The sequence below is a fragment of the Saccostrea echinata genome, unplaced genomic scaffold, assembly GCF_033153115.1.
Source record: "Saccostrea echinata isolate AGI-Se365-2 ecotype Australia unplaced genomic scaffold, CSIRO_AGI_Sech_v1 ptg000064l, whole genome shotgun sequence".
Taxonomy (NCBI): Eukaryota; Metazoa; Mollusca; class Bivalvia; order Ostreida; family Ostreidae; genus Saccostrea; species Saccostrea echinata.
In genome coordinates, this window is record NW_026889813.1 from 4,437,804 (window position 1) to 4,451,112 (window position 13,309).

At 33.2% G+C, this 13,309-nt stretch overlaps 1 protein-coding gene across 1 annotated transcript; it reads left to right on the plus strand.

Annotated features, from left to right (window-relative positions):
* The first annotated feature begins 7,847 nt into the window (after positions 1 to 7,847).
* On the plus strand, positions 7,848 to 13,008 carry LOC133175686 (short-chain collagen C4-like). Its single transcript, XM_061310794.1, has 3 exons — positions 7,848 to 7,980; positions 12,330 to 12,398; positions 12,511 to 13,008. The coding sequence occupies exons 1-3, from the start codon at positions 7,848 to 7,850 to the stop codon at positions 13,002 to 13,004; spliced, it is 696 nt and encodes a 231-aa protein (XP_061166778.1). The 3' UTR covers positions 13,005 to 13,008.
* Positions 13,009 to 13,309: the final 301 nt, after the last annotated feature.

The following is a 13,309-nucleotide window of genomic DNA, read 5'->3' on the forward strand; positions in this document are numbered from 1 at the left end:
TTCACTCGAAACGCTCTCCCGTCTCGCAATGTTCTAGCACAAAATGGCTACTTCAGAAAGTTAATACACACTTAAATTTAGAGCAATTTAACCGTAATTCTGCAGTTATTCCTATACTTTATCTACATTACAGACAACTCAATAGACCTTGTATGTTGAGCAAATATTCCCCCGGGGTAATTTATGGGGTATATTTTGAAAGTCAATGGGGATATATAGGCGTTTGTCTAACTTTCATATATATTCATTAAACAAGTATTTGGCTCGATTACGAGCAATTGAAGACGGCGTTTATGGCTTGTAGATAGCAAACGTGTTTTAATTCTCGATAAAGAGCGTATTTGTTTTCGTTTAAGGGTGCGAATAGTGGTTCAAAATTTCACCAAAGGTGTGAACGGAAAAAAGTAGATATTTGCCAAAATCTTCAAATGTAAGTTTTACCAGTAATTTACAGCCTTTAGATTTCAATGATCCCCAGGTGTTAAAGATCAAACTATAGGCGCGACAATTTTACTTACTTTCATCTGTTCATAAGTTCTCTTTTGTCTTGATACATGTCTCTGGTAACCCAGAATAAAATATCACCTTTGACCTTGAACAAGATTTTCGTCCAATCTTCACACTGTTTTAAATAAATGTAATATAGAATCACGCACTTATATTGAAGAGAGGCGTCTTTATCTTAGATTTTTATAAACCCCATTTACTTGAATTTATTTTCCTTATTTATATACGATTATTAATGTCCCAATAACTAGATAAACTGTTTTTCTTAAAATTCAGTATCTGATATTATGTCAAGTTAACTCAACAATATTAAGCATGATCCATTTGGAACACATTTTTTTTTTTTAAGTTTCCTTCTAAATGATTCCGCTTTTGAATCTTACACCATTTTCTAAGTGGGACCTCCCGATTTACACTTGCATTGATTCAAAGTAAAACTTCGATAGGGAAGTCGGAAATAAATCACGACCAATTAAAATCCGTCTCCTTGTCAGTGAATAAGTCAATAAAATCTAGATAACGTCGGAGAGACCAAAGCGACAACTGTCCTTCTTTTCTCAATAATCACACCCCGATCTTTACACGACTAAATTTGATGGTTGCAGGTGTATTATTTGGGATCCAAGCTTCTGTATTTTTACACAAATATACCTTTATGGTCCTCAACTGTCCACACCTTTTATGGTGCTTGAAAATAATGATCTTTGCACACCTGAGTCAACCTCAACAAGGACACGAACTGACATTAACAGATTATCTAGGTGAAAAAAACTCAATGTTTAACTTTTTCCTTCCAACGTTTATAGATATTTGACTTTTTTCTTCTAGAATTTTCTCCAAACAATATACACTCTTAATCCTAAGCCTTGGTAAACCTTAAGCTAACACTTATACAGGTCTATAATTTTTTTTTCACGAAAGCTAGTATACCTTCAGTCTAATTTAGAATCTGATAATTCAAAAGAAAGTCTTCCGACATGTGAATATATCCCTTTGATCAGACAAAAAACGAAAGTTTATAGTTAAGTACCTAGGTTGATAAATGTATAACTTTTATTACTGCTTTTATTTTTATCTCATAAAAAAGCAGACAATAATTATAGCTTCGTTGAATTTTCAATTTTTCTCATTTTGTGAAAATTAATTATAAGGAACTCTGCTTCAGAAAAAAAAACCCCACAAAACACTTCCGGCAATTTTAAATATTGTAAGCACTGTTATCATACACATCTTCGGTTTTGTTTGGTTGGTGTTTAACGTCCCTCTCGAGAATTTTTCACACATATGGAGACGCCACCACTTCCCGGTGGAGGGCTACAAATTTTGACCCCTACTCGGCACTCAGGGCCATTGAGCAGTGATGGATCTTTTTCGTGCCAGCATCTCCTGCGACACGGGACCTCGGTTCATATGGTCTCATCCAAAGGACCGGTATTCACGTCCCGCATTGGGATTCGAACCCGTAACGTAAGGATCAACTCCTTACTCCGCGACTCCGCGGAAAATGAACCCATACTATGTTGGACCTTTCTTGGTTATAAAAAAGAGCTTCCAACACTTTAATCCCCTTGTAAATTAAACCCAGATCATTCCTCATATTTCTAAATTAAGCATCTTCAAGAGCATTGTCCATATCATAGTATTTAAAATTTGATACCGGATCGTTGCAGTAACTGGAAATAAATAAGATTGCCAATTATTCATGATTACAATGCTGTCTTGTCTAAGTCACAATTTTGGCATTTTCATTACCAATGAAGCAATTGACTATCGGAGAAGAATCAACAAAATTGAAAATCAAAATCCACAAACATTAAAGCATGCTACAAATTTATCAGCAATAGAAAACCAATTAGGAATTAGAATGCGAACTGATTGTGTTCTTGCATATATAATCTGTGATAATTTCAAGGGCGTGATTGCTGATATAACGGTAGAAGTTACACTAATCCCTCCCTCTTTATCGTGTCTTACTGGGTAGAAGTCTCGTTATCACACGTCTGAAATCTCGTTATCACCACGTCTGAAATCTTGTTCTGGTTTATCTTGTCAGGTCCATTGAAAGACTTAGTATCTCTGTGTGACCTTAAACATCAGACAGTTTTACAAGGCAGTGAGATAATGTTATTTCACTTCCATTCTACCTGTATTTTATAATCTCTTATAATTTTCGTATTGTATTTTCACGAATCCATTAAAGTCAACTAATCATATTTATTACATGTATTGCATTGTCACTCTGCTTTTTTGTGTATATAATTATATATACACAACTTTAGTAATAATTATTTGATCGCTAACTTTCTTGCCCGAAAAACAATTTCCCGACGTGCACTGCGCACCGATTTTCCCAGGTACGAAGTTCGTGATTACCGATGGTGGTCAGTGACGTTGCAACAGAAGCAGTCTCCCACTTAAAATATTAAATAATATACAACGATTAACTATCATATGGCCTTGTAGTCACCCAATGCTTTGGTGTCCTTACCTAGTCCACCCAACTTTTAGTTGCCCCAATTTGTGGTAAGTGGCGTGTAGTGACTATTAAATGCCATGTCTTTCTATAGAAATCATTTTAATGTTTGTTTATCTATTTGCAAACAATATTCACTAGAAGAAAAAATATTCTTTTTTAATTTATTCTTGGTGCAAATTTCTCCAAAGTAGCACCTAGCTGCAGACACCATACTGACTGCTTCAGCATGCTCTTCGAGGGTCAAACGCCGTAGACGGTATTTTTTTTCTGAATTTTTAATTACAACAAATGTAGTATGAACATAAAGAACACAAACACAAAGGAAAAAAATAATTTTATTTCTCAAAAAAAAAAAAAAAAAAAAAAAAAAAAAAAAAAAAAAAAAAAAGTGAGCATGACTTTCATTTTTTTTTTTTTGATTGAAATGGTTACGATTCAGTTAACATTATGGTTACATGTATTTATCATTTAAGGCATTTAAAAGTTGTTGTTTTATTTTCTAAACTTTATTTGCATATTTTTATATTAATTATATCATAAAGAAGATTTTGAAAAATGAAGTATTAATTTTCTTTAGTAATGCGTTAGCAATTTTGTCTAGAGTTGAGACAATGATGTTTTATGCTTTTCACACAAGATGCAATGTATCATGATTTTTTGTTTTCTTCTCAATGAGGCAATAAATTTTTAAATTTCGATCAGTCACATTAACAGTAACTATCGAATTTCCATCTAACATGCATTAAATACAATCAGCTTAGCAGGTCCCCGCTGTAAACCAATGTTTCCGCGACCCTGGGTCTCCCGTAATAATATAATCACGGATACTTAGAAGAGTAATCCAAAAGAAATCACGTGTTTTTGTTTGTACAATTTATTGTTTCTTGCTATTAATTTATGCGTACGTCAACTACGGGTCTTTATGGTACTTAGAATATCGTTAAATTTTAATGGTATACACCACTTTACATAATATATCAATTATCTATCAAATTTAAATGTTGGTTTCTAAGGAAAATTAAGAAACACTTTTGGCAGGCTTAGCACGGAATTCCATGCCCTTCGAGGTGCTTACCAACATTGGAGAGCAATTACATCTGAACCTTATACTGATAATAATACACTGCTTTTAGATCTAAAAAGGTGTTTTTGTCATAATATTAACACTGTTTTCTTCAATTCAATTTTTTTCACCTACTCAATATTTATTTTGTAATTCATGTATCATTAGATCCCCCCCCCCCCCCCCAATAGTCAGTGTTGTTTGATGCACATATCCTCTGTACACAATATAATTCCCGAAAAGAAACCGGCCAGTTTTTCCTTTTTTCCTGACAATTTTCTATTTTAAGAAATAGAAATAGGAAAAAGTGATTATTTGGCAGATTTCTTTAAGAAGTAAGCCATTATTTTCGAAGTTCTTCATAAATTGAAAGGGGAGGGGGAGTGGAGGAAGAAACTAGCCATAGTGATTTTCCTGTCTTTATTTCTGAGGTTATTTATTTAATAGTGGACTTACAGTAAAGGAAAACAACGAACTATATAGTTTTTAAACGATCCTCTAGACAAACAAATGAGAAATAAAATAACGAGTGTATTTTGTATCATTGTGATGGTTTTATATCCCCCCCTTTTTTTTTAGAAACGTTAAGGAATTATTTTGGATCAACTCGACAGCTTTACGTTGGCATGTTTCCTCCACACAAAACCTACTTTATCATGTGTACATGCTCACCTTAAATAATCCTTATATACGAAATGTTTCAGATACTTAAAATGCATTCATAAAAAGCTGTTTAGATGATTTTGATGATTATATATATATATATATATATATATATATATATATATATATATATATATATATATTAAACAAATATAAAAAGAAAACACAAGAATCCTCCGTAAAGCTTTAGCGCTTTCATTAAATGAATTCATTTTAATGAAAGCGCTAAAGCTTTACGGAGGATTCTTGTGTTTTCTTTTTATATTTGTTTAATATTGTAATCCGATTACTGAGACTTTATTTCAATTTTGGATATATATATATATATATATATATATATATATATATATATATATATATATATATATATATATATATATATATATATATATATATATATATATACTTCCTGAAGCTAGTGGAGCCTTTTAATTGAATTAATCACCTCCATTGGCCAGATATTTGACGATGTACAAAGCATGGTATGGATATCACAGTTTATAGCTGTGAATTGGATGGCAATTATCTCTCATCAACAAGGGAAGTCTTCATTACATAAACTGTTTTCTTTTCTTAAATATCAATGATCAAGCAACAAGAATGAAATGTTTCATAGCTAAATAAAATGGATGTACAAGTACAAATTTTAAGATAAACATAAAACTTATAAAATTGTAAATATTTTTATTTATTCCATATTTTGATAACGTGTATAAAAAAAACTGATATTAGTATTTCAAGCCAAAATATTAAAATCAAATCATTTGCATGTATTAGCATGTAGACATTCATTTAAATTTTCGTATTACTGAATTATTGGGATATTTTTAAACAATAAAACGGACAGTTAGTAAACTGTGACTGTGAAAAAGATACATGTATTTTCTTCATTTTTCATTTCATTTCATTTTTATTCACTCACACCAACATCAGTGGTACATGAGGTACAATAAATTAGTCGTCATAATTGTGACAAAAATAATAAATATAATTATGATACAATAGCATAAATGAGGGGCATATACATATGTACATAGTATAGCAAAAAACATACAATGAAAGAAGAAAAAAAATGGTATGATAACATTTAAATTATGGAGGACAGACGGTGTCGTTTATTTTAGATATAAATATACAAAGGTTTTTTAAAGTTTTTAAGTTTGTAAGTTTTGCTTATTATATCATGAATATGAAATATATAATGTATTTGAAATGTAATCGAAAAGTAATTGAATTACATTGTATTTTTTCAGTGTAGTTAATTAATTGGAAGTGCATGTAATTGATAAAATGGTCAATTACAAATTATTTCCAATTACTATGAAAAATATAATTAATTACATATACACCCAATTACAAATACTTTTTTCAATTACCCAATTCCTGTTTACAAGTGTACAGTGATACATACCCATTCAAAAATGATCAACACAGTTTCAGTTCTAATTTCAATCAAACTCTGAAAGGAAAAGAATCAAGAAAAATTTTAAAAGTAAAATAGACTCCATAGAAATAAATGTATGTGGAGGAAGCAAAGGGATGTACATACAACATACTTTATGTAAATATTACATGTTGATAATGATCTTATTATGTAGAATAGGAGATCAAAAATTGACTATCAAATAATCTACATTCCATACAGTTATGCCGTTGAATGGCACTTCAGCAAAAAAACTGTATTCCAATACATGTATATGGTTTCAAGTAGTATTTTTACATACAGAGACATGATTGATTGGTTGTTTGATTTACATCTCTTTGAGACTTTATCCTGTCTGTGCCATCTTTGAGACTCTATACTGTCTGTGCTGTCTCTGAGTCTCTATCCTGTCTGTGCTAACTTTGAGTCTCTATCCTGTCTGTGTTTTTTTTCAGTCTCTATCCTGACTGTGCTGTCTTTGGAGCTTGATCCTGTCTTTGCTGTTTTTGAGTTTCTATCCTATATCTGTGCTGTCTTTGGAATTTTATCCTGTCTGTGCTGTCTTTGACAAATTATTCTGTCTGTGCTGCCCCTGTGATTTTATCCTGTCTGCATGTGCTGTCATTGAGACTTTATCCTGTCTGTGCTGTCTTTGAGTCTCTATCCTGTCTGTGCTGTTTTTGAGTCTCTATCCTGTCTGTGCTGCTTTTGAGAATCTATCCTGTCTGTGCCGTCTTTGCGACTTAATCCTGTCTTTGAAACCTTATCCTGTCTATGTGCTGTTTTTGAGACTTTCCTGTCTGTGTTGTCTCTGTGCATTTATCCTCTCTGTACTGTCATTGAGACTTTTTCCTGTCTGTACTGTCATTGAGACTTTCACCTGTCTGTGCTGTCATTGAGACTTTATCCTGTCTGTACTGTCATTGAGACTTTATCCTGTCTGTACTGTCATTGAGACTTTATCCTGTCTGATTTTGTCTTTGAGTCTTTATCCTGTCTGTGCTATCTTTGAGTCTCTATCCTGTCTGTGCTGTCTTTGAATCTGTATCCTGTCTGTGTTGTCTTTGAGTATCTATCCTGTCTGTGCTGTCTTTGAGTCTCTATCCTGACTGTGCTGTCTTTGAATCTGTATCCTGTCCGTGCTGTCTTTGAGTCTCCCTCCTGTGTGTGACGTCTTCGAATCTTCATTATGGTTCTGCTGTCTTTATTCCGTCTGTCTATGCAGTATTTGAGTCTATCCTGCCTCAATCTGATTAAATGAGATCTTTGTTACGCTCCGAAATTCTGATGGTCGCTGTACATTTCGGAGCGTAATAAAGATCTGATTTTAATCAAATTTATCCTGCATGTACTGTCTCTGAGTCCTTTTAACAATAAGCTTTAAAAGAAAGACACATCTTTATGTTTTAGTGTGTAAACATAAACAAAGTGTACATGTGTGTCATGAAGTTTTATCTAGTATAGTAAAAATTTTTTCATTGGTAATTTATGAAATAGCTGATTTCATTTAATGTCTGTTGAATTTAGACTTGAAATAGTTTAATAGGTCCACTCTTGTAGTCATTGATAAGACTTATCAATGGAACTCTAAGCTGTCGTTTTTACGTATTCAGTACTGACCAATTCGAAATACAATGAAGGTCGTATCAATTTTCCTTCGGTTGTTTTATATGATATTATGTCTTCTTAATAATTTGTCTGTCGATGCTAACTTGATGTCTCGAGCAGAAAAACGCATTTTATTGGACGATCCAACATTGATACGTTCTGAGCTTCATACCCTGAAAAATGAAGTCCAGTCTCTTCGGTCACAGATACTGGACCAGTCAGGAACTAAAACCGGAGAAGGTAGGGTAAAAAAGAAGGGAATTTTATCACTTGGAAAAGAAAATAATATCAATACATGTGTTGAAACCTTTTGTCATATATATATATATATATATATATATATATATATATATATATATATATATATATATATATATATATATATATATATCTCCATATATTTCTAAAAAAATGAAAAGAAATATCACAGTGTCCGGTAATTAATATGAAAATTAAAAATAACAAGGCAACAATGTTAGTAAAACGTAAGCGCTTTCATTACTTCTTCAGACGTTTTACAATTCAAAAGAATTCAAACATGTGACGTTATAACGCTACCTGATGATAACGTCAACAACAATGCAATGACGTCACAATGCTTATAGAGGAAACAATTATAGAGTCTAAGTAAAATTACTTTGTTCATTAAGGAGGTTGGATTCTGACATCAAAAGTAATGAGAATTTTTTATCAAGTATATTTTTAGAATTTATACACATAGCTTAATTAAAAATCAAAACAAAAAATGGGGGTCAATGCGCTTCTTTTGGCACTACAGAGCATTTAGTTTGACCTTTTTGCACTGTAAAAACGTCTTGCACATAAATCATTTTTTACAGTATTCCTCCAATATTTTTTATTCAAATAAGTTACGGGAACAAACACTGTCTTATTTCATCTTGAATAGACCCATTAAAATTTTTGACAACGAAAAAATTTTCAAATTACTCCGCATGTTCAATTATTTGACCTTTTTGCACTCAAAAAATTTCATTTTGATAACATTAATAATTTAACAAGCAAACAACTCAGTAAAAAGTAATGCCATTTTACTGAATTTAAGAAGAATGGTTGAAAGTATCTTATATATTCAGAAAAGAAAGTTAAAAGTAGGGGTCTGTGATGTTAATTTTTAGATATTATTAAAAAAGTGCTAATTTTGAGCTTAAAATAGGGCTATTTTTTTTCTTAATTTTCACAATATATTTGCTATATTTATCAAATATGATGATAGAATTCATGACAGTTTATTAGATATATAATTTAGGACCAGTATAAAACAGTTCACTGCACAAAATAACTCTGTGTGCAGACTGCATGTAAAAATAGGAGTCCAAACTTAACATACTTTAAATACTTCGAAAGGGAAAAAGTTATCATTTTCTTCTAAAAAACCTTCCGCCACAAAATATAGTTCCTCACTTAATGCTTTTGGTATGGAATTTAATCATGGAGTTTTAACTGAATATAGTTTATTTGACATTGTAGAATCCAAATTTATTGTAAGAATTAAAACATTATCCAGAATTTTTTAAATATAGGTTAAAATGAAAATCTGCTCAAAAGCTCTGGAGCGAACCTCGTTAAGGTATCGGATGTACAATTGAGCATGAGAGCTCGGCATTTTCCGGAATGACCTCGGTAGATTACGGGGGAAAGTAAAAAATCTTTAAATGCATATTTTTTTTTCATTCAACTGGATTAATACTCATATATAACAATTTCATGTAGAAGTTGATACCCGAAAATTATTTTTAAGTTTAAAAACCAAAATATCTAAATATCTCGTGACGTCGTTATAAACAGTTTTCAATATGGCGGCGTCCATGTTGCAGCGGAATAAAAAAGGTCGCTTCAAAAAGTCGTCGAAAATTAATGTGTTAGTCGACCATAACTATATATCTGGTCATATTTGTGAAGGGGACACGTGTGAAACATGTTTTCCTGGTATGAAAAGTTTGATCAATAGCAAAAAGTTTAGTGCAAACGGGTGGCGAAATGGAAGACGGGTGATAGAGTGGGTGTCAGTTATAGATGCCCTGGAAAATTGCAGGCACTGTAAATGCGGGCCTCTTTACCTTACTAAAAGAACCATCAAGGGTGAGATGAAACATGGACTGGGCGGGTATCTGTATGTCCAGTGTACTTTTTGTCTGAGGCCCTATTAAACTATTTAAGGACGGTTTAAAAATCTTGATGAAATGTTTTTCTTTTTCCCGTCTTTCTAAAAGATTTTCTGTTTTGAGTTTATAAAAGGGATAAACTGAGAATTGTCCCTGTCCACAAACAGCAAGATGTTCACTGAGTTTTATTTTTCTGTACTCGGGTTGGTTGATATGTTGTCTATGTATGCGTATACGAGTGCGTAGTGTGGTCCCCGTTTCTCCTATATATAATTGTCCGCATCCAGCGCATGTTATACAATAAATAACGTTCTTAGATGCACAGGTCATATCTGCATTGATAGTAAATTCTTTATTTCCGAGTGTAAAAGTACTTCCCTCTTTAATATACTGGCAGGTTCCACAACGTGAATATAAGGGATAATAAGCGGATTATAAAACAGCGTAAACTGACCCAAACCAGGTTATACTCGAATAATTTGGCCAAGAATTAGAGTCATTCCTTATAATTTAATTTTAAAATCATTAAATAACTATGGGTGTAAAATTTCGTTGCTTTTATTAGTTCAAATTTGCCGCTCAATAATACAACCATAGTAACGGAAGTAACGGAAGTGATGGGAAGCGAGGGGAGGTAAAAACTGATACATAGGCCTAGCAGCTTGTTTACATGTGGTAAGATCGAATTATTGTTTGAAGTTAAAGGTATATTTATTCAATCTGGAATTTTCCATGAATCTCGAGGACTGGAAATGAGAGGATTGTATGCATACAGATGATTCAGCTGGTTGTCAGGGGTGTGTGTCCCCATACCAAACCAGGTTATACAGAAATAATTTGTGTTCCTTTTTGGATATTAACCAATCAGAGGCTAGAATACAAACAAAATTAAATTATTATAAATTATATACATGTGGTTTTATGTGAAACCCTAATTAAGCATATGCCTGGTATATATATAGTTGGGCGGTTTGCTGTTTATTGCTTTTAAAAAGCCTTTCAATAAACTCTTCATGATTTGTGCTTCTTTTTTTTAATTTCAAGCACCCCGTCTTTTTTTTTTTATTAAAGACTGTTAAACGCAACGACCTGTATAGATTAAAACAGTATATTTTACAAGGTATATTTACAAGACGTGTTTTATTTTTCCCATTTTGCTTTTTTTTTTTTTCATTTTAATATCGAAATACTTGTTAGATGCATTAAAACATTGGAAATAGAATGACAATTGAAAACGATTTTTTACCAGATAAGTTTTTTAAAATTGATTTTCAAATTAATTAAAAACAGAGAGAGATAACCCTTACCAAAATTCAAGGTCATAAATTAGGACACATCCCACCCTTACATGCTAATACATGTAGTTACTGTATTAAATGAGAATTATGTCTAAGTATACTGAGTATTAAACACCTAAACATTTGTTATGTATTCAATTTCATTGAATCTGTTGCTATTAGGGATGGAATACCTTAACTTCTTTATTGCTGATTCAGCATCAAAATTTTTTAACCGTTCACGGTAGCTCAGTCGGTAGAGCGCTCGCTCCGTGATCGGGAGGTCGTGAGTTCGAATCTCGGCCGCGACAGACCTAAGTCGATAAAAAAAGGTAGCAACTGTTCCTTCGCCATGCGCTCGGCACTTCGAAGTGAAAGTTGCGGGTCCTTCGGATGAGACCTTAAAAACCGAGGCCCCGTGTCACGGCAGGCGTTGGCACGATAAAGATCCCTCACTGCTCAATGGCCCTGAGTGCCGAGTAAAGGTAAAAATTTGAAGCCCTTCACCGGTATATGGTGACGTCTCTATATGAGTGAAAAATTCTCGAATGGGACGTAAAACAATATACAATCAATCAATCAAAATTTTTTAAGCTAGCTTTTGAATCAGAATGCCTGACTTTCCCAAAGCTTTGCCTTATATACCCTTTAGTTTGGCTAGTCCATTCCAAAGATTGTCAGGTCATTTCATTATTTGAGGTCTTCATTGCGTTATACTCAAATGTCCCTCAACCATTATACCACCTATATAAAACCATGTAAAACTTTAACCCCCTGTTGTGGCCCTGCCCTACCCCCAGGTGTCATAATTGGAACAAACTTGAATCTACACTACCTGAGGATACTTCTGTTATAATATGACTAATCATGGCTTTGCTGTTCTAGAGAAGATTTTTTCCTACTTAAATCCCCTTCACCCAAGGATGCTTTGTGGCAAGTTTGACTGAAATTGGCCCAGTGGTTCTTGAGAAGAAATCAAAAATGTGTAAAGTTTACGGATTACAGAAGAGGGACAACAGACGGACGCCGGACACTCTTTGATAAAAAAAAAAGCTCACTTGAGCCTTCGGCTCGGGTGAGCTAAAAATGATTCGTTGATAGCGTGATATGAAAACAACATAATTATTTCATAACTATTAAGAGATTTATTGCTTATGTTTAAAAGATGATCATTTTAATTAATTAATAGGCCAGACATACATCATATGGGGGAAGAAAACATGTCCAGCGTTAAACGGCACGCACACAGTATACAGTGGTGAGTTTATTTTACAGATCTAATGTTCAAGAATGTTTTGAAGAACTAAAGTTTCATTAACTTTGATTTTTATTACATAATTCACATTCACATTTAAATCAGATTTCAATAGGTATTTCAAGTGGACGACAATATACAAATGCTGGGAGTGGAAGTAACACTCTATGTTTGCCACACAATCCTGACCCTGCCCCTGTGGATTATCCTAAAAGCTTTCAAGGCAACAACCCATCGTTTTCAGGGTCACTCCATGGTGCAGAGTACCAGTTTACCTACAGAAACATTGCAATAGACGATGACGTCCCGTGTGCAGTGTGTATGGTTACCAATGCAGCGTCAACTTTAATGGTGCCTGCCAAAACTTCTTGCCCAGCTGGCTGGACTGTTCAGTATACCGGGGTACTTACTTCCGGTTCAGATGCTAGTGGTCACTATGGAACAGATTATTTATGCCTCGACGAAAACCCAGAATACATGACAGAGGGAGCTCGCATGCAAGATTATAACGGGAAACTGTTCTATCCCGTGCATGCGGTCTGCGGGTCCTTGCCCTGCCCTCCTTACAAGAATCAACAGCTTATATCTTGTGTTGTCTGTTCAATTTAATCGAACAAATTAAATCCACTTGAAATCTTTAGTACCACGTGTTTGTTCTGTATTTTCCATAATTACATGTATGTTAAGTTTAATTTGTTACTTGCATCAAGGGTGGTTACTGTTGACTGTATATGGAGACTCTCTGTAACTTTGTGTTGAACATACAAAATTAATATGCACATTGACTTTTGTTTACCTTGCATGGAATTTATATTTGTTGAAGTTTTTAGAGCTACATACATCATGTATATGTTAGTAATTTATTAATATAGAAGTCTCCGACTTAAAGAGGGAAATACGTATGGATTTCTCTT